Below are 24,707 nucleotides of genomic sequence, written 5' to 3' on the forward strand. Positions count from 1 at the left end.
CATGTTAGAATTACCACCGCTGAAGTGCCCTTGAGCAAGGCATTGAACCCCTACCATGAAATGTTCTATGAGCAGGGTCTGGCTGTAAACAAGCATCTCGAGCTTAGTCCATTCACCCTGGGTAAACAAAGAACTTTGCTTTGCTTTGCTTACTGTTTTGTCGTTAGAACGAAGGGAGTGCTCCCTACGATCACGGCAGCAGAACCTGTCTGCTCGCCATGATTTCAATCAGCTGCAGTCCCTCAAGCCTAGTTTATGCTCCATCGTGCAAAGATAGAGAACGACAGAGAACAGCAGACCTCGCATATGCGACACTTTGTGAGCGTTTATGTCAGTTATTCTTGGTGCGCAAGCATCGCAATACAGTACGTACTGTCGCTATAGGAGAACCTCGCCAGGCAACACCCAGAAGGTGTTTGTTGAAGGTGTTGCAATGAAACCAGTGCTCCCCAAAACAACAGGTTTGGGCGTAGATTGGTCATTTAAGAAAAGAAATCACACCCGTGTGAACTGAGTGGTGCAAGGTCTTATATAGCCTGATCAGCTGCGGTCTGACGTAATGTCAGTGACCATGGTAACCATGCTCATTCTTTTGAGGGACAGGTACACAAACACACACACACGGGTACTAACAAAGCCAGTTGTTGGAGTGGTTTGCACCACTCAAAAAAACAGACTAAAGAACTCGTTTGTACATCAGTCTGTCTTACTTCTAAACCAAAATCGTTGAACCAGTGGATATGTTCTCGTTCCTGATTGTTTCTGTGATTTTTGTCCTGTAATGTCTACCATTTTGTAATGTCTATGTCTTGTCTGTTTCTTGATGTCATGGACGCAAAACAAATTTCAGTGCAAGCTGACAATAAAGTTGTATCATATCGTATCGTATTGGAATAAGAAATAGTTTGTTTCTTTGTTTGTTTATTTTCACTTACAAGAATATTAAAAAAAAATGATGCACAAAGTCAATAGAAATGTGAAGGAGAATGCCTAAAAACCATCCAGGGGCATGATAAGTGCTGGCATTCTCCTGGAATATTTGTACATTCATAAAACAACATTATCTATGGAGATTGAATATGCAGATGTATTACTAATAAAACATTAGACATATACAGAGGAAAAATCTGCATTATGACATAAACCAGTGGTTCTCAACCTAAATGGAGAGTTGGTAACCATGTGGTTTCATTTTATGCTCTCAAGAGTTAAATTATTGTTAAACATCTGCATTGCTTAATTTACAAGAAGTCTACACAATTAGAGAATTAGAACAATTGTTATTTTGATCAACATTTGCCTGTTATCTCTCCTAATGATATACAATATCAATAACACAGCATGGCATTGTCAACAAAATTGTAATTGACAATATAGTGGGGCGGCATAGCTAACCTATCGTTCATTTTGTGATAGAGGCGCCACATTTGGCAGATGTGTTGACAGATGTGTTGGAAACAAAACTGGATATTGGGTCATTGCAAATTTCAATATTTTCAAAATGGCTACCAGTGGTTGGTTTTATCTTCTAATCCACCCTACGTGGCTACAGTTTTTGTCCTAGGAGGCTGAAATGTTGCAGGAACGTCAAGTGGGTGAGTGTGAAGGTGTGTGTGTGTGTATGTTCATGTTAATTACCTAAAAAGGGGCATTGCAATGGGAGTGGCCTATTGCAAAAACATGCATTATCTACTGAACATACCCCCAGGAACGCACCCAGGGGTCCGGGCCGGTTCCGGCGCGCCACGCCGCGTCCGAAACGGTTGAGAAATGACAGAGTTACCGTGTGGCGGTCCCTCTACTGTGCCCTCTACTGTACTGTACTGTAATGTCACTGTAATGTACTGGCACCCCCGAAAGCATCATATATACAGTTAATACGTGCATGTGTGTTTGTGTGTGCGTTAGGTTGCGCACAGACGGTGAAAAACAACCATGCTGTTTTCGTGCTCATACCCAGACACCCAGACACCCAGCCTCCCACCCACACACATAGCTCCGTAAGGGAGTGGTTGCACCACTCAAAGAAAAAAGGCCTATGGGACAACAAATTTCAAAGCAATCATTAATGTTGTGATGCAAGCACCAAATATTATTTTGGGGAACAAAATGGATATTGGGCCATTGCAGATTGATTTTCTGTTGACTATTGCAGCCAGGGCCCAGGTGCCATGCCATCAGTCCAATGGCCTATTGTTCCAATGGTACACATTATAACTAACTCTATCCTCACTCTAATTTAACATTACATTACATTACATTACATTACAGTCATTTAGCAGACGCTTTTATCCAAAGCGACTTACAATAAGTGTATTCAACATAGGTAGGGAACAAAAACTACTAATCACCAGAAGTCTTTAGTGCATTTTCTGCAAAAACAAGCAACCAAGAGTATACCTAGCGCTAAGGTAAAAGTGCAATATATCAGCTACCTATTTCCTTAAACAGATGAGACAAAATAGCTAAATCAAATGAGCATGAGCTAAAACAATTAAGTGTATCGACTAAACAAGATCCAATAAACAATACAACAATAGAAAACAAGCGTTCGTACAACTAGTTAACAACAAGTAGGTCAGGCAGAGAGGAGGGGTAGTGTTTCCATTGAGCAGACATCTTCCCTAAATGCTTTCTGCACATTTTCCATCTGGTCATCATTGAGCATATCATATTGTCTTCCCATGATTTGAACTTGGTATGATGTAATGCCCCCATGACATAATAATGTTAATATAATATAATATAATACTGAAATGACCAATTACTTTACATACAGTATGCATTTGTTGAAGTAGTCTATTTGGAAATTATGAAGATTTTGACCTTTCCGGTGGCCAAATATCCAGTTCTGTTCCCAATATTATTAACCCATTCTGGGCGGGAACCCCTTTTGGTGTTTTAACTAAGCATTATGTTATACTTTAGCTATTGAAAAATAGCAGATCTACAAGCTCATAGCGCGCCACCGAGTGGCGCGCTACGAGCTTGTAGGTCTGCTATTTTTGAAAAATCAAAAATGCGGCACAAATCTTTGAATATATATTCTTTCAGAGCGAACGTTTTTTTTATTCCGACGTCAGGCCTACCAACGTTCATTAGGCCTATAGAAAGAAGGTCAATGTGTGTTTCGTCAAAAAATAAACAAAAACATATGTTGCTATTTCATTGGTTCTTTTTATGTATATGGCCGTGGTGCCGCATCTCTGGGTGTTCCAGGGACACCCAGAAGCAAATATTTGAGTGCATTAATCCTGCCGGTTACAATAGTGACCGTAATTATTTTCTTCATTTATGAGGCTATAAAATGTTACTGAATGATTCATGAATGCCTTTCCAGCAAATATTGGAAAATATAAAGGGTCTAAATGAAATGTGTGCAGTACGTGTAACATTTAAATTGTCACATGACCAGAGCTGTTTACTTCCTGTCTGCACCAAGAGGAGCAGATATGGCAGCATCAAAGCCCCAAAATAAAACGTTATTAAAGTATTTAACATAAAGATAGGACAACTATTTTGGTACACATCTTGTTTAAGGTGTCTACTATTGGTATATGCCTTTGCAATGACTCAAATGTGTTCAGTGTGGTTATCAAACTAACACACATGGCAACAATAGTGACCGGTGGGATAATACATTGCATATACATCATAGCAATTATTACGTCCTCACAATTTATTTAAAGTCAATGATTGAAACAGTTTGTATCAGAAAATGCAAAGACAGTGACCTCCTGACTTAAAACAGCAGGGTCGTTAGTATGGAAATCATCATCGTCGTCATCACCATCATCATCATCATCATCATAATCATCATCATCATCATCATCATCATCATCATCATCATCATCATCATCATCAAGTTGTAACGTTGCAACAGGCATATGTTCAGAGGAATGCACAGTATGTCTTAAAAATGGATCCTGACTTGAAATAGTCAACTCGCCTTTCAGAACCTGCAAAACATTAGTCTTAAGCTAATTGTGAAAAAGTTATTCTAAAGGGAACCTTTTACTGTGCTAAAGTAATTATTTTAGGGTACATTTTTGCCTCGCTGCATGTTATCTTCTGCGACCATAATGAGCCAATCAACTCTTCATCAGCTTTATCATAGATAATAATACATGTCTCTCTTGTGTAATTTGACAGGATTTCACTTGTTTAGTTAGTTTTAATACACAGCAAATGTATTATCAAAGTATTTGTGCTACTATGTCTTGGTGGCACTGTGGCCCATTATCGACTTCTTAGGGTTTGTCTCGGGTTTCAAAAGCATTATATAACACTTTGGTCCAAAAAGGGTCAACAAAAGTCCAAAACTAGAAGCTAAAATAGCGAATACTTCCACCGTATCTGCATATTTGCCCGGAGAGCTTATATATGCTGGGATGAAAGCTATCCACACGGCACAGAAGATCAACATGCTGAAAGTGATTAACTTGGCTTCATTGAAGTTGTCTGGAAGATTCCTTGCCATGAACGCAAGGATGAAACTGAGGAGTGCCAGTAGACCAATATAGCCTAGTAACACTGCAAAGCCAACTGTTGATCCCACATCACACTCATAGACTATCTTATCACTAATGTATTGTGTGTTTTTATGAGGAGTTGGTGAGGCAGACACGAGCCAGACTATGCAGATTATTGCCTGTATGGAAGTAAGAAACAAAACCATTCCTCTCTGCTGCATAGCAGTGAACCACTTCATAATGTCTGCACCCCCAGGCTTGGAGGCCTTGAACACAGCCAGCACCACCATAGTCTTTACAAGGATGCATGAGGCGCACAGCACAAAGCTGATCCCAAATACTGCATGCCTCAGCTGACAAGTCCAGAGTCTGGGACGGCCAACAAACAGAAGTGAGCACATGAAACACAATTTGAGTGATAGCAATATCTGGAAGCTGAGTTCTGAGTTGTTGGCGCGTACCATGGTTGTGTCTCGATGATATACGAAGATTCCCAGAACAATGGCGGATGTAAGTGTGCCTAACAGTGCGATGGTTGTCAAAGAGATGCCAAGAGGCTCATGGTAGGAGAGGAACTCCACATGCTTAGGGACACAGCGGTCACGCTGGGGATTGGACCAGAAGTACTCTGGACAACTGGTGCACTCTGTAGAGTCTAACAAAGACAGAATGGTTACGGTTACGGGACAGACAAGTAATTACATCCTGCAATTCTACTATAATGTTAAAGGGATAGTTCAGATTTTTTTTAACTTAAACTGTATGAAATACTTGCCATTAATATAGTGGTTGCAACTGTATTAATTGATTGCCCGAGTCCCGTGGTAGGAGTTCTCCTCTGGTTTTGGTCAATATTAAGTAGTTCCAGTCATTTTGTGGGGGGCACAGGGGGCCACGCAGTAAAAGTAAATTAATTCACAAAACTAACGTAATTTGTATTGTTGACCTATTTCTAAAATATTAGCGCAACTTTCGTTCAACTTTGACCCCTCTATTACATGGAACCATTTTTTGGCGTAGTGATATGGACACAAAAAGCATAGTTCCGTGTGATAGAGGGGTACTTTTACTGCGTGGCCCCCTGTGCCCCCCACAAAATGACCGGAACTACTTAATATTTCACCAAAACCAGAGCAGAACTCCCACCACGGGACTCGGGCAATCAATTAATACAGTTGCAACCACTATATTAATGGCAAGTATTTCATACAGCTTAAGTTAAAAAAATCTGAACTATGCCTTTAATATACAGGTATCCTTAGTTTAATTTAGTTTAGTTTATTTGCACATTTTAAAACATGATAATAAAAACAAAGGGGAAGAAATACTTTATGGAAAGGAAATTAAAACCAAAACAAGATGTGCCGGAAATGCAAAAAAAAAAAACATTGCTATGTAAACCAATTGTAACTATAACCATAGATTCGTCCAAAACACCCGTCCATGGTTCTGTTGACTAATATTGTCCTCTGGGGGCTGTGTTTTTCCACACACACACACACACACACACACACACACACACACACACACACACACACACACACACACACACACACACACACACACACACACACACACACACACACACACACGGCCCCCTCACATATTAGAAGGACAATCAGTCACCAGAACCATGCACAGGTGTTTTTGATGAATCTATCATGGTTAAAATGGAGTTTGAAGTTACAATGTGTTTGTATAGGAAGAGGGCAGGGCAGCTAAAATTAATATCAAATATCTAAATACCGAATCAAGCAACTTAAAATCTATCTGGGGTGTTCACAAAAGCCTGAGTAGTCTATAAGTGAAATATATGCATTTTAAGCTGATTTGTAACTATTTTCCCAATTTGAAACTGTTGATATTTTTTGCCACAGGACGTAAGTGACTGTTGCTGTGCCTAATCTCAAATCTGTACATAGTTTAAGTTTAGGTGTGAATAACCCCAGGTCGGGTATGAACTCGTAATGGAAACTATAACCTGTCTGATTGCTGATCTCTCCGTCAGAACATGCAATGCAGTCATAGCAGCAGACAGGCTGTCCTTTCCTTCTGGTCATACGGGTTCCAGGAAAACAGCTCTCACTGCACACTGACCGGGGTGGCTACAGACGAAAGTAACAATGATCAGTCTCACTCTAAACTTAAATACATGTATGTGTATATCAGTATATGTATCCAATCATTAGCTCAACATGAGTTAGTTTTAGAAAGTTGAAGTGACCTTTTCGGATTCAAAGTTCCATAAGATCCTGTCTTCATCAAGGATGAGTTCTGACGTCTTGACCAGACCCACATTCGTAACATCTACACTTCCGTCAGGGAGCCACACCCAGTTCATGACATCATAGATCGGTAAAGGTTCGCCATTCTCATCAAATGATACATCATCGCCAAATGATGTGGTGAAGTTGACATTTTCCAGGTAATACGCAAGCTAGAAATGGTGATGAGCAAAACAAAAAAATCTACTGCATACAATATACACTATAGTTACATTGATGTACTGTTGAATATAATACACCCTTTCGGTATTTACAACACAATATAATCATGGACTATAAAATTACAAAAAACTGTAAAGATTTACTTTCCGAGCATTGAAAGGGGATATTAGCATAGATGGCTCTAGATTCCGATCAATCCAGTAGAGATACCAATAGTGCTCATAAAGGATAAATGTGTTGCATGCAAATAAAATGAGCAGGAAAAACTGAAAGAGAAAACGAAAAAAAATCTGTGAATTAAAGAACTGGGGATACTATATCAAAGATTACTATCAGAATACAGAACTTAAAAATGTTAACGAAGAAAATATTATATAAAATATATGTTTAATTATCTTTTTTGTTCCTGTTTATGCATCACTATACGGTAAGTCAATCATTCATGTTTTAGTATTATTCTAAATTTGAGTCCAACAAAAAATGTTCACACCTGCCATGGTTGTGCTGTCTGCAAACTGGCACAGCTGTGCCCAGTGAAAGGCCCTCTTCCTGGCACACACTGCAGCATGTCATGGAGGGCATGGGCCAGAGCATACACAGCCTTGTACACATTGTACTCTGTCCTGAGGTCAGACATATCCACAAAGGACGTTGTTGCTAGGTCCTCTTGTCCAGTACATATCGTCCAACCATACCAATATGCCAAATAGGCACTAAATGTACACCAAAATACCTCCTCCCAAAAGGTCCTCACCTGAAAACAAAACAAAACATCATACAGTCTTAAGCATATGTAAGTGAAACAATGTGAATGACTTTAAAACAGAAAATTGGAGCTTTGAGTTAACAAAAACGTAATTGTTCTTTTATTGTTTGGTTTATTGCTCTAATGGATCTATTGTTTTACCATCTGTCATTCCTACATCAAACAAAATGATTATGGTATTGTTCCTCTACTGTATTTTTATACTGCCACTGTAAAGCACATTCGAGACATATGTTTCGAAAAGTGCTTTATTAATAAAGTCCACTATTATAATTCTTATTATTATTATTTGCAAGACTCACTATGGGATTGTCAGGATGTATTTTTAACAAGAAGTCCTTGAGACCGGGCATCTCCCCACGATGGACGGCAACGCCCAGGGTCCCATTCAGGTACGGCATGTTGACAGCAGTCTGGATCCTGGACTCTGCCGTGTAGTCGACCTTGGCCATCCACTGCAGACCTGTCACATTCTGCGCTTCCACCTGTTGGGTTGAATACAATATACTGTCTATATTATTGTTGCTTTTGGATTATCCTTTTGCTTATTGTACAATTTACAATTTACAATTTAGGCATTTAGCAGACGCTCTTAATCCAGAGCGACTTACATTAAGCAAGAACAAAATCACATATATAAGCAGCATTTATCAAGAAACATACGTAAGCTAAGAACGTAACTATAGAACATATCTATATATAAAGACACTATACATATAAGCTATACATATATATTATACTATGGTGTACTGTTATTGTGCTGTCTACATGACGTGCTATAAGTCTTTTTCAAATCCTAACTAAGTCTAGTCTTGTGCAGAGAATAGCTGAGACCCACAGCAAAAGCAAAATCACAAGGGACATAAGTAAAGGAAGAAAAAAAAGGGTTTTACAAGCTGAGCTTTTAAATGGATGAACATAGACACTCTTTGCATTACAAAAATAAAAAAAATAAAATGTATGTATCATAACGCCAACCTCCTCCATGATTGCATGCATATAATGTGTAAATACAATGACCACGCGAGCTGTGGAGTTCTTCATCACAGAGACAATCCTCTCATATCCACTTTTGTCTTTCATGTCACTGGGCACAGCCTCCACGTATGCCAGACAACCCGAGCCAGTCCGGGCCAGCTCAGACTGGAAGTACTGAGCAACGTGTTGGCCTTCATCATCATCAAAAATCAGCAGTCCCACCCAGGTCCATCCAAACCGCCCCATAATCTGGATCATAGCTCGTACCTGTTTAAGAATAAAGGATGGAGGGATACATGAGTAGGCTAGATTATTCACATACAATCAGGGTTATGATAGTTTCTTTTGAATATTTATTTTTCTAATTCTGTTAGATTTAATTCGTTTTTGGAGGGGATTTGCTATGTGTTTTTTATTCGTTTTTTATTTTTTGAATAGTTGTATTAGTTCTAGAGTTAGTTTTAGTTTTTTTATACTTTGGGATATTTGTCAGATGCAGGATTGAAAAGTTAAGTCTGTAACAACTTAACAAAAGACAGCATTTAAAATGTATTCAGTTACAGATGAACCACAAACCATCCAGAAACAAAAACTAAGGACATTTTGTCTATAATTTCAGTTTGTTTTAGCTAGTTTTGTAAACACACAGTTTCAGTTATTACAGTCTTTTTTATATTGTAGTTCTGTTAACAGAAATGATTTTTTTCTTTCAATTTCAGTTTGTTAGTTTTTTGTTGGATGGATGGATGGATGGATGGATGGAATTTTATTTTGTCATTGGACACAAGTGTACAACGAAATTAATCTGTTGGCATCAATCCAAATGCAATACAAGAGGGTAATCATAATGCAAAAGTTGTTAGTATTGGTAAGAGTAAAAAAAGTAAGAAAAATACAGTTTATGTACAATCAGTACATAAACTGTATTTGTTTGACTATAATAACCTTGATAGTGGTATGTCAGTGAATACAGATTCCACAAAAGACATGTTATGTCTTAGTTACCTTCGCAGTAATACACACAGCCAAATGAGAGGTGAATGCAATATCGATTACACTCACAAGTGTGTATGTCAAGTGTGTGGAAACTTAAGTACTTGATATGAACACAGCAGTTCACCTGGAAGTCATCACTTGGGATTGTTCTATAGAAGGACGGGAACTGGTTCCGGTCACTCAGACAGGAGCAGGTGGCACCGTAACTAACCTGCAAAAGGCACACATATGGACACGACTCGGGGACAGGAGGCCTACTCTTAGGTCAAGGCAGAGAATCAAACCTTTGGCTTTAACACATTTAGGCCTGACGTCGAGAAAAAAAAAAAAAGTCTTCTGAAAGAATATATATTCAAAGATTTGTGCCGCATGTTCACGATTTAAAAAAAATAGCAGACCTACAAGCTCGTAGCGTGCCACTCGGTGGCACGCTATGAGCTTGTAGAGCTGCTATTTTTCAATAGCTAAAGTATATAACATAATGCTTAGTTAAAACACCATAACGGGTTCCCGTCCAGAATGGGTTTTAACACAGGTGCATTGAACCCTGACCTTCTGAAAACCTGCTTCACCCTCTATTCAAAATATGCCGTCTCCACTCACATGATCTGCCTGCAAGTAAACATGTCTTTCAAGCTGTTAAAACGTCTATATAGAAAATATAGAATATCACATTTCATATTGCTTAAATTGCTGATTGTATAAAGGGGCATTCAAGTAGGAAACTTACCATGGGCACCCTGTATAAACCTAATACACTAGAGATGGCAATAGGGTACATTCAAGGGTACATTCAAGTAGGAAACTTACCATGGGCACCCTGTATAAACCTAATACACTAGAGATGGCAATAGAATGCATTGAGTCAACAGGACCCACGATTCCGAGCAGCGGAGGCGACCCATCACAGCTCTCATCCAATTGAAACCGCTCCTCTCTCCCAAAGGCCAATGACAGTGCTGCATGGAGTGCACCTCTCAGCACCCAACATGTGTCATAGAAACTATAGCCCAGCGTCACATTAGGTAGTAGGCTGGTGTTATTGTTGATCTCAACAATGGCAAAGGCCATGGTCTGTGCAACCCTGAAACCCTGTGACCTGAAACACAACATTCCACCGTAACATTTTATATTTGTGCATGCGTGTGCATGTGCGTGTGTGTGTGTGTGTGTGTGTGTGTGTGTGTGTGTGTGTGTGTGTGTGTGTGTGTGTGTGTGTGTGTGTGTGTGTGTGTGTGTGTGTGTGTGTGTGTGTGTGTGTGTGTGTGTGTGTGTGTGCGTGTGCGTGCGCGTGTACATGTGATACTCACCCATAGCAAGGAGGGTGCTCTGGCGGGGAGGTGAAATACAGCTCAGGTTCATCGTAGCCGAAGCTCAGCGGAAACAAACCGCCCAGGACAACATCCCCGTTCTTGTACAATCTGTTGAGCTGAAACGGTGCCTGTGTACGTGACTCACAAGAAGAGGAAGGTGAGGAAGACAAAGGGGAGAAGGAAGAGAACAATATTACCAAGTACAGATATGAAAGCAGGTGTGTGTCCAGAGAAGCCCTCATGACTCTCCTCCGCTGGCTAACCCCTCCTTTTCTAAATCCTTTGTCCAAGTTTTATACACAGTGCTGTGCCATCCCCTGTGCCAACGTATGCCACTACGTAACCTTTCACAACACCCATCTGGGCAGAGGCAGAAGCATGGCAGGGCTTAACCCATTTTGACCTGAGATCAGATTCTAAAAATGTCTTCTACATCCTGACAGTTTTCTGAAAAAGCTATGTTTCTATGTCAGTCGTTCTTCGATTTAAAATAAAATCACACCCGTGTGAACTGAGTGGTGTAAGGTCTTATATAGCCTGATCAGCTGTGGTCTGACGTAATGTCTGACGTAATGAAATCACACCCGGGTGAACTGGGTGACCGTAGCAACCATGCTCATTTTTTGAGCACAGACAGACAGACAGACAGACACGTAAACTAACAAAGCCAGTCGTAGGAGTGGTTTACACCACTCAAAAAATAGCAGATCTACAAGCTCGTAGCGCACCACTCGGTGGCGCGCTATGAGCTTGTAGATCTGCTATTTTTCAATAGCTAAAGCATAACATAATGCTAACACCAAAAGGGGTTCCCGCCCAAAATGGGTTAACCTACATTAACAATCATTTCATATCAAAATAATGTTGCACACCTTTGACAATCTGGCCAGATAAACAATGACATCAGAATAGCTGAATTAGCAGGGCATTAGCCCATGTGATTTAATTTAATTGCTGTTATTGTAATGTTTCAACCTTGTGGCGTTTGAATCGCCTCCAAGGAACTGGGTTAATTAAAAGAAAAACAACAATGTGCATTTGTGGAGCTGACTGGCAGATTACATAACTCAGTTAAGGGACTATCCTTTGGGACACTACTGGTTGAAGATGCCTTCGGCTCAGGGTTCATCAATATGTCCGTGCATATTCTATTTTACACAACATTATAATGTTCTTATTTTGATCATCATACTATAATTCACTCAATGTCTGTCTGAATGAATGTCTGAAACATGTCTGTCTGAATGAATGTCTCAAACACGTACTGTCCTCACTGCCTGCACCAATCGCTCCGACTTTTCACACAGGCATTGACCATATCATTACGGAGGTCTTAACGAAGCCTTTTTTATACTTTAACAAATTATTGATTAATAATTAATGTATTAGTGCATATTGCACGTGGAAGGAGCACATTATTCCAACCAGTTCCTTTCCCCTCCATATCAGGCGTGCCGCCTGGCAGGGAGAGGCAGTATAAAGAGGGTTTGTGAGGGTACCTACTGTAGGGCACATGGGGAGAACATGCAAACTCCTCACAGAAAGGCCATTTCGCCAACCCCACCTGAGTATGGGCGCTGATTCAAATGCTTCCGTCATACAGTCTGTGATGTAGGAATACTCCAGAAATACTCCAGAAATACCCAAGTAAAGTAGCCTATAAATACCTTTGTATTAAAATTGTGCTTAAGTAGGCCTACAGTACTTAAGTAAATGGGTACTTAGTTACTTTCCACGGTTCCACCACTGCCTAAACCTGACCTTAATCCTGACCCAGGGGCGTATCCACACATGGTCCTACCTGGGCCTAGGCCCAGGTATTTTTGAGTGGTGTAAACCACTCCTACAACTGGCTTTTCTTTGAGTGGACTCCTACAACTGGCTTTTTTGTGCAGAAAAAATGAGCATGGTTGCTATGTTCACCCTGTTGTAATGACGTAATGAAATCACACCCGGGTGAACAGGGTGAACATAGCAACCATGCTCATTTTTTCTGCACAAACAAAGCCAGGTAATGAAATCACACCCGGGTGTGATTTCATTACGTCAGACATGATTTCATTACGTCAGACAGACCTTACACCACTCAGTTCACACGGGTGTGATTTTTTTTGAATATATGATGACAGTAGCATCATTTCATAACATAATGTGAATGCAATCACTGCATTCAATTTAGCAAAATATGGCAGGGTATTATTATTAATTTTCCTATTTGGATCCGAAGCCACTGGCACTGCCTAGTTTGTCCATCTGTACCTGCATAGATTGATTGGTCATGCCTGCCTGATCCCTGTCATCATGTGCTTGTTTCTAGAATGCGGCAGATTTGTTTTTCTTCACACGTGCATCTTTGTTTATGATTAAATATTAATGAGAAGCCTCTCTGAGAGGCTTCTAAATGTTAGCCTCACAACGTCAAGCGTATATTGCAAAGTTTTTGGAAAGAAAGGAAGTCAGCAGTCCCTAGAGGAGCTAGCCTATAGGCTACTGTACAACAGTTGTATCCTGGAGGACTTCAGCTTTATGGGCAACTCCACAACAGCGTCCGCCCTTGATTATGGATTACTACATGATTGAAGACATCAAAGGTCATAATTGAATTGTAATTTTTGCTTAATGGATTTTCATTGATTGTGCAAATGTTGTCTGCTGCTATGCTATGGGGTGCTATCTTGCTAATTTGTAATTTGGAAGTGAGTTGAAAGAAACTAGCTGTTGTTACACTCTGCAGTCTTCAATACTCAACACTACTACTTCAATACTAGTAGGCTGCCTCGGAGAGTGTGCACGTTGTTGTTTTGGTTTTTGAGGAGTGTTCCTATGTCCAGCTGAGGGTTTGTGTAAACAAACATGATTGTGTTAACACAAACATTGAATGCCATTGACAATGGATGACCAGCTTTGAATGTTTGTGTAAACACAAACATTGAAGACGAAGGTGTGATTTTTTGTTTACGTTTGGGAATGTGATGGGATGAAGTGTCTTGTAGCAGCCTGCCTTTACACCTGTCAATCTCTAAGGTGACCTTCACACCAGAAAGCTTTACTGCGATTAAAACGAATCCTGCTGCACATTGTCCGAAAGTGCGCTTCGTTTGGCAGGTGTGAAGGCCCATTCGAATCCTAATGTGCATCAAAGAACCGCATTCTACTCATTCTAAGAACATGAGTTAAAACAAATCAAAGTGACAAAATACAAATAAACAAACTGCTGAAGGGTTTAGTCAATTTCTTTAGTGACTCAGTAGGCAGGATGTAGTGATAGAATCTTGTATTGATTGTAGAAGAGCTTAATGAGGAGGAGGTTAACAATCAGCAGAATCCACAATGTACTCTACAGTACTCAAACAAAACACAAACTGCTTGCTGCTGCTAACCCTAACCCTGATTGCCGTGGAGATGCCACCCCGTTAGTTACTTTTAGTAGAACATCGCTGGACAGAAGCCCCGTGATCCTACTGAAATTCAAGCTGGTGACCATTTTGGAATATATAGGGTCAATGATGCGATGGTGTCTGGACATTGTTTTGGGTGAGCATTTGCTGTGGGACCATGAGGTTTCAGAAACTCCACATTCACATATTGATGCTCAGTGTCGACAGCCATGGCCTTTGCTAGCCACCACCACCAGTGGTCATCATATCCACTGCTAGCCTATCACATCTACAATGCTGTCAATGGTAATCTCTGTAATAATACCGTCCGGATCTTTCACCAGCTCCTCTTCCATCTCCTCCTCCGTCAATTCATTACTGTCAACATCTCCTCTGTCTCCTTATCTCCTCCTGTCTCCTCTGCCTCTGCTTCCAACTGCTCCGCTAACATGGCCAAATTGCCTTTCTTGCTGGCCCTTGCATCAGTCTGTTTTTGCTCTCCCTCCGCCATGCAAATTGACAGAAGCCAGGGTAAAACATTCGCAGTTCAGGGTGATTCTCACACAGACACATGTTTGTGATTTTCATAATGTTGCTGATGTCCGAGGTGGGTGGGTCCTTGTGATTTTCATAATGTTGCTGATGTCCGAGGTGGGTGGGTCCTTGTGATTTTCATAATGTTGCTGATGTCCGAGGTGGGTGGGTCTTTGTGGGTCATGATGCTCAATGACATGATTGACATCATAGAAGGCAGGTTTGTTTCCATGCCCACATCCCTATTTTCTTCTTCTTTTTTTTCTTCTACAGGCAGGTGTTTGGGTGAATGTCACCCAGGTTTAGTGGTAGCCTAAACAAAAAAATTAAAAATAAACATCCCATAGCCTACTATATGATTTTGACCAAAGGAGAAGTTCCCAGCTCAGTTTTTAATGACATTTTCCTTTGATTGTGTGTGTGTGTGTGTGTGTGTGTGTGTGTGTGTGTGTGTGTGTGTGTGTGTGTGTGTGTGTGTGTGTGTGTGTGTGTGTGTGTGTGTGTGTGTGTGTGTGTGTGTGTGTGTGTGTGTGTGTGTGTGTGTGTGCTTGCGTTTTACTTTTGTTTTATTGTATCCTAATGTTTTAATTGTGTCTTCTTGCTTGATGTTTTGCGTAAAGTACATTGAATTGTCGTTGAAATGTGCTACACATTAGAAATGAAATTGCCTTGCCTCAATTACCCTAGCATTACAGTTTTATTATTACTCTTTTTGCAATCGTAATGCATGATTGCTCTACTTGCTACTGTGGAAAGTAACAATATTACAGTATTAGTAAATAGTCCCTGCCCAACGCTGACCACAGGAGGGCAGTATCTCTCTCTCTCTCTCTCTCTCTCTCTCTCTCTCTCTCTCTCTCTCTCTCTCTCTCTCTCTCTCTCCCTCCCTCCAGTGGATGTGTGTTTTCATTGCTGCTATCATTTGACACAATGCCTGTGGCACACATTGAGTCAATCACTGCTGGAGAACAAACTCATGTGTGCACATGTTCAGCTAATACCAACCAGCACACCATGGTTCAAAAAACAACAACAACAAGACCAGCATCCACTCCAAAACAGGTGCAGCAGCAGCAGCATACAACACAGTTGTGAGTGCAAGTTTGTTGATTATACTGTACATGTGATGTCTTTTATATTTTAAAGATATTAGGTCTCAAAAGTCCTTAAATTGTCACTTTACTGTCATCTGGGGACCCCCCAAAATGAAGTGGGGACACCCCTGGGGGTCCCGACCCACAGGTCGAGAACCACTGACATAGAACAGTGGTCTTCAAACCTTCTTGGCTCAGGGCACCACTGTTAACAGCTCTTTCATCCATGGCACCCGTGAATTAAGGTGTTGTTTAGCTGCACCTTATAACATCTCTGCTGTACAGAAACCACCTAACTCCATGTTCATTTTTCAGGAAATGAAAAAAACCTTCCAGCTCAAGTGGAATTAGGAGGTTTTTGTCGAAGCGCTTTTTCATACTTTTCATTGGTTCAATATTTATTTTTAACCAACACACACAGACGTAAAGGCCTAAGGGTGTTCAATAGCATTGATTTATGAAAAAAATCACACCCGTGTGAACTGAGTGGTGTAAGGTATTATATAGCCTGATCAGCTGTGGTCTGACGTAATGTCTGACATAATTAAATCAGCATCAACCAATCAGCATCAACCATGCTCATTTTTTGAGCACAGACAGACAGACAGACTAACAAAGCCAGTTGCAGGAGTGGTTTACACCACTCAAAAATAAAAAATAAAGAGACTTCAAAAACTGAGTTAGATGGTTTCTAACGGACAGCATCGTGATTATACGGTATGTATTTTCACCCTAACATACAGTATGTCAGGAGGAAAACGTAGACTTATATCTGTCCCCCGCCTCACAACGCTGCATTGTGAGCTTGTATAGATCTGCTATTTTCAAAACATTTGTATAGCCTTTGATTTCGTTTCACTTCATTATTCAGACTGAAAGCCCTTCCAACGGCAGCAGTTTCTGGGGTGGGCGTTGCCAAAGTGGCAGTCTTCGCCGATTGATTCACACCAACCAATCAAAATAGCAGCAACGCAGATGACGTCACTGTCAATCATATCATTGTGGCTAACCCGTTTGCCAACCAAACAAACTTAGTCAACGAGCACTACTAGCATTTAAACAAATACGGTAAAATATACGTTGGGTAATGATGTTTCTAAAACCTGACGTTTCTGTAATGAAACTATTAATCATAGGGCGATTTAATATCCAGATCAATACGGTCGCAAGTTACCACAGTGGAGGCAGCCATGTTTGTTGTCTTACGTCATCGAGAGACATATATATATATATATTTAATGAACGTGGGTAGCGATTCAGGGCTGGAGCCATTTGTATAGGCCTACTTTTGCTTTTGGTACTATATTTTGAGGCAAAATACTTTTGCACTTAAACTCAAGTACTATACATTTTGAACAATATTGTTGTATTGCTACTTTGACTTAAGTCGGAGTACTTTTTTTTCTTTTTTCTTACTTTTCTCATGTAGGGCTATACATTGGGTCCAGAAAGAAGGTAGGAAGTCCGGTTTTATATACAAGTCGACAAGCTGTCTATGCAATGATGGTAATCAGAGTAGTCAAAGGACACAAAGTACTCCCACTTAAGTCAAAGTAGTATAAATTGGGTCCGCCAATAAGCCATGGCTTCTAAGAATGACTTTGACTTATAAAACCTCAACATGTTTATTCACAAAGCCTTCCAGGGCAGAACATCCTGTCTAGATCCAGCAACACACCACATTACACACAGCATGAACTGAAACGGGCTACAATAAAAAAGCTCCAAACTGGAGGATTAGCTTAGTCTCTTCAGTCGTTTACTGCAGTGGTTCTCAACCTGTGGTTCGGGACCCCCAGGGGGGTCCCCACATGATGTTTTGTGGGGGATCTCCACAGTGAAGTGACAATTTAGAAAGGAAGAAAGAAATAAAAGCACAGATTTACAGCAAGCCCAAATAAGAACTACACCGCAACTGCCTTACAAGCGGCTTTACAGAAAAACAAAACAAAAATAAAACACATGCCTTATAACAAGCAGCAGACTAGGCAACACTGCTTGGTAGAGCGGCCCAGAGTGCGCTGCCTGCCAGTCGCCTGCATGCGGACCGTCTTCAGTCGTAAAGATGTCACTCCGAGCGCTGCCAGGAGGCCATTAATACCAAACATTCAGTTCTGGGTCTGTTTGTTTGAATTAAAACCAAACATTCAGTTCTGCCCTCAGTGCATCCGGGTAAGCTTTTGGCGAACGACTTCCTTATAGCTGCTACTTTTCTTTAATATGTGTGAGAACTACTGATTTAGAAGGCATTTGTATAATCGTCCTCAGGTCATAATGGGTTAATAGGCGGACATGCATTATGTCTGGACCAGTGCTGTTTAGATGTTGTGACGTTCACTTCATGGAGGCCAGTCATGGGGGCTCTTCTAACATAGACTTCTATTGGCGAAGAGTGACAAAGTCCTGGCCCGGAAGTTGACAGAATGCACTGGACTCAGGCAACAGCCCAGCTTTAATGATCTTAAATCCCTTTATTTGAAATAGTTTTTTAGTAATATACAACATAAACATTACAGAGACTTTAGTTGTCACTGTAGGCTACAATACTTTAAAACTGTCATAATGGCACACCTAAAATTGCTGATATTAGCTGGAGTTTGAAATACATTGTTTTCAATGAGGGCGGCGCAAAGCCCTCATTGAAAACAATGTATTTCAAACTCCAGCTTGTCACACTCCAGAGCTGCATGAGCAGCGCTCGAGCGTTGCATTTTCTGCCCCCTCAATGACGCCACTCTCCTAGTCTGCACCACTCTGGTCTGGACATACAAGTTTTCCACCCAACAGCAATGCTATGCAGACTTGGACGTTTGCAAAGCGCCGCTTTACCAGACAGGGTGACAGGGTGAGGAGGAACATCAATAACACACAAGAGTGGCTTTTGCCACTGTTTATATCTCTTCTGCATATTCCAACCTGTAGAATAGTGACACGCCCACTTTGGTTCCCAGTTCAGGGCAAGTAAAAACAAGTATTCTTTGGTTCCAGTTCTGAACCAACTACTATTATGAACCAATTACATTTTCAGTGGAAACACTCTGAACTGGTTCAATACTAGGCGGGACCGAACCGGTTCAACCGCAGTAGAAAAGGGGCCTCGATGTTTGTGGAGTTAGATGGCTTATGTGTAATATTTGTGACGGAGGGGGTTTTGTTTTTGTGGTTATGTTTTTTAGGAGTTGGCAATGTCTGTGTGCATGCGAGCGTGTGCGTGCGTGCGTGTACTTTTAAATGAAGACCACAATGCCTCCCACAAAGCACAGAAAACTGGGGGAAATCCTGGGAAACAAGTACATTCTGCTGGTTCTCATTAGGATGAAGGGGTCTTCGGTTTAGGGTTAGAGGACCAATATCATCTTCTGCCGGGTGGGATTCCACTCTTTGGTTGGACCGTGGATGTTTGGTCTCCTCGTGCAGGGAGACCCCGGGTCCAAGTCCAGCTCGTTACTTCAGACCGCTGCAATTATATTCTCAATCAACGAAGGAATCTCAATGCATGTTATGTCTGGGCATGCAAGGCACACAAGACAATCAGCGTGTTTGTGCACACCGAGTGAGTAGATATAGATACATGGAAGGACAGACGGACGGACGAGCAGGTCAGAAAAGCAAGTCAGAGGCTCTGACTATTTCAATCTTGTTGCAAATAACATAGGGTTAAATGGAGAGCCATGGCTTTGGTGTGTCAGTCTTATGTATTACTGTAGATCTGTTGGCCCCAGTACGCACGCACGCACGCACGCACGCACACACGCACGTACGCACGCACGCACGCACGCACGCATGCACGCACGCACGCACGCACGTGATGCTCTGTTCTTTATGATCAACAATGAGCCTGGTGGTCACACTGACATGTAGTATGCACACACACCCCTAATAAAAAGACGCACGCACGCACGCACTCGCACACATACACACACACTGCTCTTTTTTTGCGTGTTGAGCATATCCGTGGCCATGCTGGAGACATAGTTAACTAAAAATATCCCACAAAAAACTAAGCTAAAACTAAAACACATTTCATTGCTTGTGTAATTTTGTGGAAAGTTCCGGCGGGGGAGTTTCCAGTGAAGATGGGACGGCGCAGGCTGTCCAGCCAGCTTGGCACTGCTCATGGAAGCTGTGTGGGTTTATGATCCCATAGAACTGACCATCCACTGTGTGTTTAAGGCAAAATTCAGCTCAAATGTGCGAGCCACATTCAAAGATGGAAATGGGTGCTTTGCCACTATTTCCCAGACTTGTCTTTTGTCAAAGACTATAGTGTGTTCACTGTTCAGTACACCAAGCATGGACTGTAGTTCTATACTTAACTCCAATGGTCAGTGAATGGTTCTACAGTATACAGTATGTACAGTATGTGAGAGTCTCGCTACAGAATCTTAGCATAAATGTGACTCTTGAATAAAGAAAGAAGCTACGTACCCACCGACCAAGGCTTCGATTTTCCCCTTCCCCTTCCCTACTTCGTCCACAGGTGATACCGATGATACTAATTTAGGCTCTGCTCCATTTAGTGTACAGTCAGTGGTCCTCAAACATTCTCATTTCAAGGACCCCCATTAAGAGTCCATTTAGTTCCATGTGTATACACTCTCAGAGTTACAGACCTGTACAGGGCCATTTGCAACCCACTCAAGGACACTTTGAGACCCAGTAGTGTAGCAAGAGTGTTTCCAGTGAGCACCATAGCAGCACGCTGACACCGTTTGACCAGAATGGAACGGAGCCTTCATTAGTATCATCGGTAACACCTGTGAAGAACGTATAGGGAAGTGGCCTAAGTTCTTTCCAAAATGGCGTGTATGGATATAGAGCCCATTATTGGTCCATGTTCGGGGGAATTGACGGTCGGAGCGGTTGCTGTTTGTCACTGCACGTACTCCCACAGGCTGTGTGGGCAGTAAGGAGTAGGACGAAGGCTCTGTGTCCTCCCAGGGTGGGCTGAGGCTCCACGCTGGAAGGTGAGTCAGTAGTCAGAGGTATACAGAAATGTGTGTGGGGAGGAACACACATGGGAGAGGGTTGTTGGAGTCGTGCCTCACTATATACGCCTCTCAGCCATTATAAAATGCAAGGTAACCTGTGACCTCTTTATGGATTATTGCTTCCGGGCTAAACCGGCTCATGCACAAAAGACGCCTGCGCCTGCGAGCGCGCGCATGCGTGTGAGAACCCTATGAGCACGGATATATATATATATATATACAGTACATGCACGCACGCACGCACGCACGCACGCACGCACGCACGCACGCACGCACGCACACAAACACACAGACACAAACACACAGCACAGAGTTCACATCCAGGCCACAGCATTGTAAGTAAATTTGACTAAACACCCCAAGTCTGCCCCCCCCCCTCCGACACACACACACACACACACACACACACACACACACACACACACACACACACACACACACACACACACACACACACACACACACACACACACACACACCACTAACAGCGCTATAAGAAACCGTCACATTGATTTATCACAGCCTAAAACAACTGCACATACTGTACTGTGGGCCTGCACGTGCCTCCACCCACGTGGAAACATATGCGCTCTGCAGTTGATGTATGGTGCGTGCGTGCGTGCGTGCGTGCGTGCGTGCGTGCGTGCGTGAGAGAGAGTGTGTATGTGTGTTGGAGGAAAGCGTGCACAGATGTGATCTGGCAAAGTTATCACACTCCAGAACGATGCAGAAAGCAGCTCTGGGCATTCTGCCAAAAGAACTAACAGTGGTTCCCAATCTTCATTTCTTTCCTCTGAGCTCCCCTTCTTACATGTGACACAAGCTGAGACCCCCGCACACGTGCTGTGCATGGACACACATGCACACACACACACGCATGCACGCACGCACGCACGCACGCACGCACGCACGCACGCACGCACGCACGCACGCACGCACGCACGCACGCACGCAGGCAGGCAGGCAGGCACGCACGCACGTCATGCGTCATGACCACGAAGGGTTGCTGACTAACTGAAATTCAAATAAGGGACACATGTCATTCCTTATTTCCAAGATAAATAAAGGTATAGGCAGATAATATCGGCCTACCTTTAATTATTTTCCATGAACTATATATGTCATGAAAGAGCCATTGTTACGTGAAATGGAAGAAACTTCTGAAATCTGACTTTTAAGACCTTTTGAAGTATAGGGATAGATAATACGGGTCGGGGGTCATTATCGAGAAATAAATCCCGACGCGGAGTGGAGGTTCCTAATCATCCTGAAGGGATTATCCTGCTTAGTACACCGCTACTTAACCCTAGAACACTAAACACAGGTGATTTTCACCCGGACAATTGTCATTTTTTTGTTATAATGTTGTCTGCGGTGGGTGGGTCTTTCAGTATACCTTCATGATGCTCAGTGGAAGGTCTATACAGTAGGTAGGTTTCCCTTCCCACAGCCCTGTTTGTTTCTACAGGCAGGTGTTCAGGTGAGTTTAGGGAGTTTAGTTAAACCAGAACGGCCTTTCCACTGGAGCATTCTCACATGTCCCAGGAATGGGTGGACCAAAGGAGAAGTTCCCTGCAGCTCCATTATTTTTTTGTTTTTGTTTTTTAGGAATATTTTTAAAACATTTTCCAGCGATTTTGCACCCCTATGATAGGGCCCCCTCATGATATCTATGCAATGCGCACGGGGGCGGGGGGTGTCTCACACGCACCCGTATAGGTTTGATGAATTCCATTCTTCCTGTGTTTTGCTTCTCTCCCCACCGCCACACAGACCCACGTCCCGCAGCTGAATGGGAGAGAGGTGAAGTGTGTGTGTGTGTGTGTGTGTGTGTGTGTGTGTGTGTGTGTGTGTGTGTGTGTGTGTGTGTGTGTGTGTGTGTGTGTGTGTGTGTGTGTGTGTGTGTGTGTGTGTGTGTGTGTGTGTGTGTGTGTGTGTGTGTGTGCGTGCGCAGGTAGGCCTACATGTTCTTCGATTGTGACCATGCCCTACACACACCTAGGGTTGTGTATAAATGTGCATACATTTTTCCACATCTGTGTCCTTTCATTGTCTGTCTGTCTGTCTGTCTGTCTGCGTGCGTGCGTGCGTGCGTGCGTGCGTGCGTGCGTGTGTGTGTGCGTTTGTGTGTGGCATTGGGTTCCTGTATATCCTGGACTCACCACAATGTGGAGCGGCTGCCAAGTGGGTCAACATTCCCGGTGTGGTCACGTGCACACACACGCACACACACACACCCACGCACACATGCACTGTGCACGTGCACGCCCGCACGCGCACACACACATGCACGCACACATACACATTTAGCCTCTCGGATGAACACACGTTTGTATTGCTAAACTTGTGAGGACATACATTTGTTCAGGACAGCAAGCAACTCTATTATTGCTTATTTCTTAACCCTTAACCCTGAAGCCGATCTACAAGCTCACAACTTGCCACGTTGTGATGCGTTATTGGCGCACGTGCACGCAGGCACACACGCGCACACACACACACACACACACACACACACACACACACACACACACAGGAAAACAGAAACGGTCGATGACGGGAGGAGGGGTAAAAGGAGGGGGGTGAATGATTCTTAAATCATGACACGTGAACTGCGGAAATGGATGGATGGGGTCCATGAGGGAGGAGAGGAGAGGAGAGGAGAGGAGAGGAGAGGAGAGGAGAGGAGAGGAGGTTATAATATAAAAACAGTTGTAAATCACTGAGGTCGGCATTCTGCAGAAAACTGAAAATGTGTTCTCTATGTAGGGATGTGTGAGATTTACTGTGTGTGTGTGTGTGTGTGTGTGTGTGTGTGTGTGTGTGTGTGTGTGTGTGTGTGTGTGTGTGTGTGTGTGTGTGTGTGTGTGTGTGTGTGTGTGTGTGTGTGTGTGTGTGTGTGTGTGCGTGTGCGCGTGCTGCTAATCAGTACCAGACGTGGACCAGATGTAGAACAGTGTGAGGCGTTCGGACAGGTTGAAACACGTGCGCACACACACACACACACACACACACACACACACACACACACACACACACACACACACACACACACGCACAAAACACATTGCTATACCTGCGAGGTATTTTAGGACATTTTATTATTTCCATTTTTCTTTTTTCAAGCCCTATAACCCTGAATCCGAAAATATCTGCTCTACAACGTAACACAACGGGACACAGCTTAAACAAACCTTCTGTCAGAAGGTTTGGGTAAAAGATCAGACTAAGTACAGTGCCAAAGGTCATGTTAACCCTTGGTATATAAGTGGTTTAAGTTTAAGTGGTTAAATCGGTGGTTCACAAACTTTTCCATGTCAAGGACCCCCAAATTGACACTAATTACCCCGCGGACCCCATTTGAAAAGATATGCCAAGGACAATAATGTAGTGGGGGTGCCTGCTTTATCTCTTTCTCTCTCTCTCAGCTTAGGGGTCCTTGACCTGAAAAACGGAGACCCCTGCAATAAAGTATTTGTAAAGTCCAGCCCTAACCATAAAGCTAACATAATCTTCAATATGATTCCAAGTTAATTGTCCTCACAATCTTTATTTTTCCTCCAATTCCGCACACACACACACACAAACACGGGCACATACGCACGCACACACGTACACGCACGCACGCACGCACGCACGCACGCATACTCTGCAATAGGCCTATTCATCATACAGGTGAAGAATAGCAGGATTTATGGACTTATCAAGCTGTCCAGTAATCTAACAGTTGGATTTGAGC

At 42.4% G+C, this 24,707-nt stretch overlaps 1 protein-coding gene across 1 annotated transcript in view; it reads right to left on the reverse strand.

The window, feature by feature from the left end:
• Positions 1–4,213: 4,213 nt before the first annotated feature.
• Positions 4,214–24,707, reverse strand: part of LOC306917122 (extracellular calcium-sensing receptor-like) — a gene marked incomplete at both ends in the record, with an annotated part of 140,376 nt that continues 119,882 nt past the window's right edge. Inside the window, 5 exons of the mRNA XM_079495255.1 lie at positions 4,214–5,127; positions 6,454–6,577; positions 7,988–8,170; positions 8,700–8,930; positions 9,784–9,870. Of these exons, the coding sequence (XP_079351381.1) occupies positions 4,214–5,127; positions 6,454–6,577; positions 7,988–8,170; positions 8,700–8,930; positions 9,784–9,870 (1,539 nt within the window). The remainder of the gene's footprint in view (positions 5,128–6,453; positions 6,578–7,987; positions 8,171–8,699; positions 8,931–9,783; positions 9,871–24,707) is intronic.

The sequence above is a fragment of the Electrona antarctica genome (assembly GCF_951216825.1).
Source record: "Electrona antarctica genome assembly, chromosome: 24".
In the NCBI taxonomy this organism is placed as follows: Eukaryota; Metazoa; Chordata; class Actinopteri; order Myctophiformes; family Myctophidae; genus Electrona; species Electrona antarctica.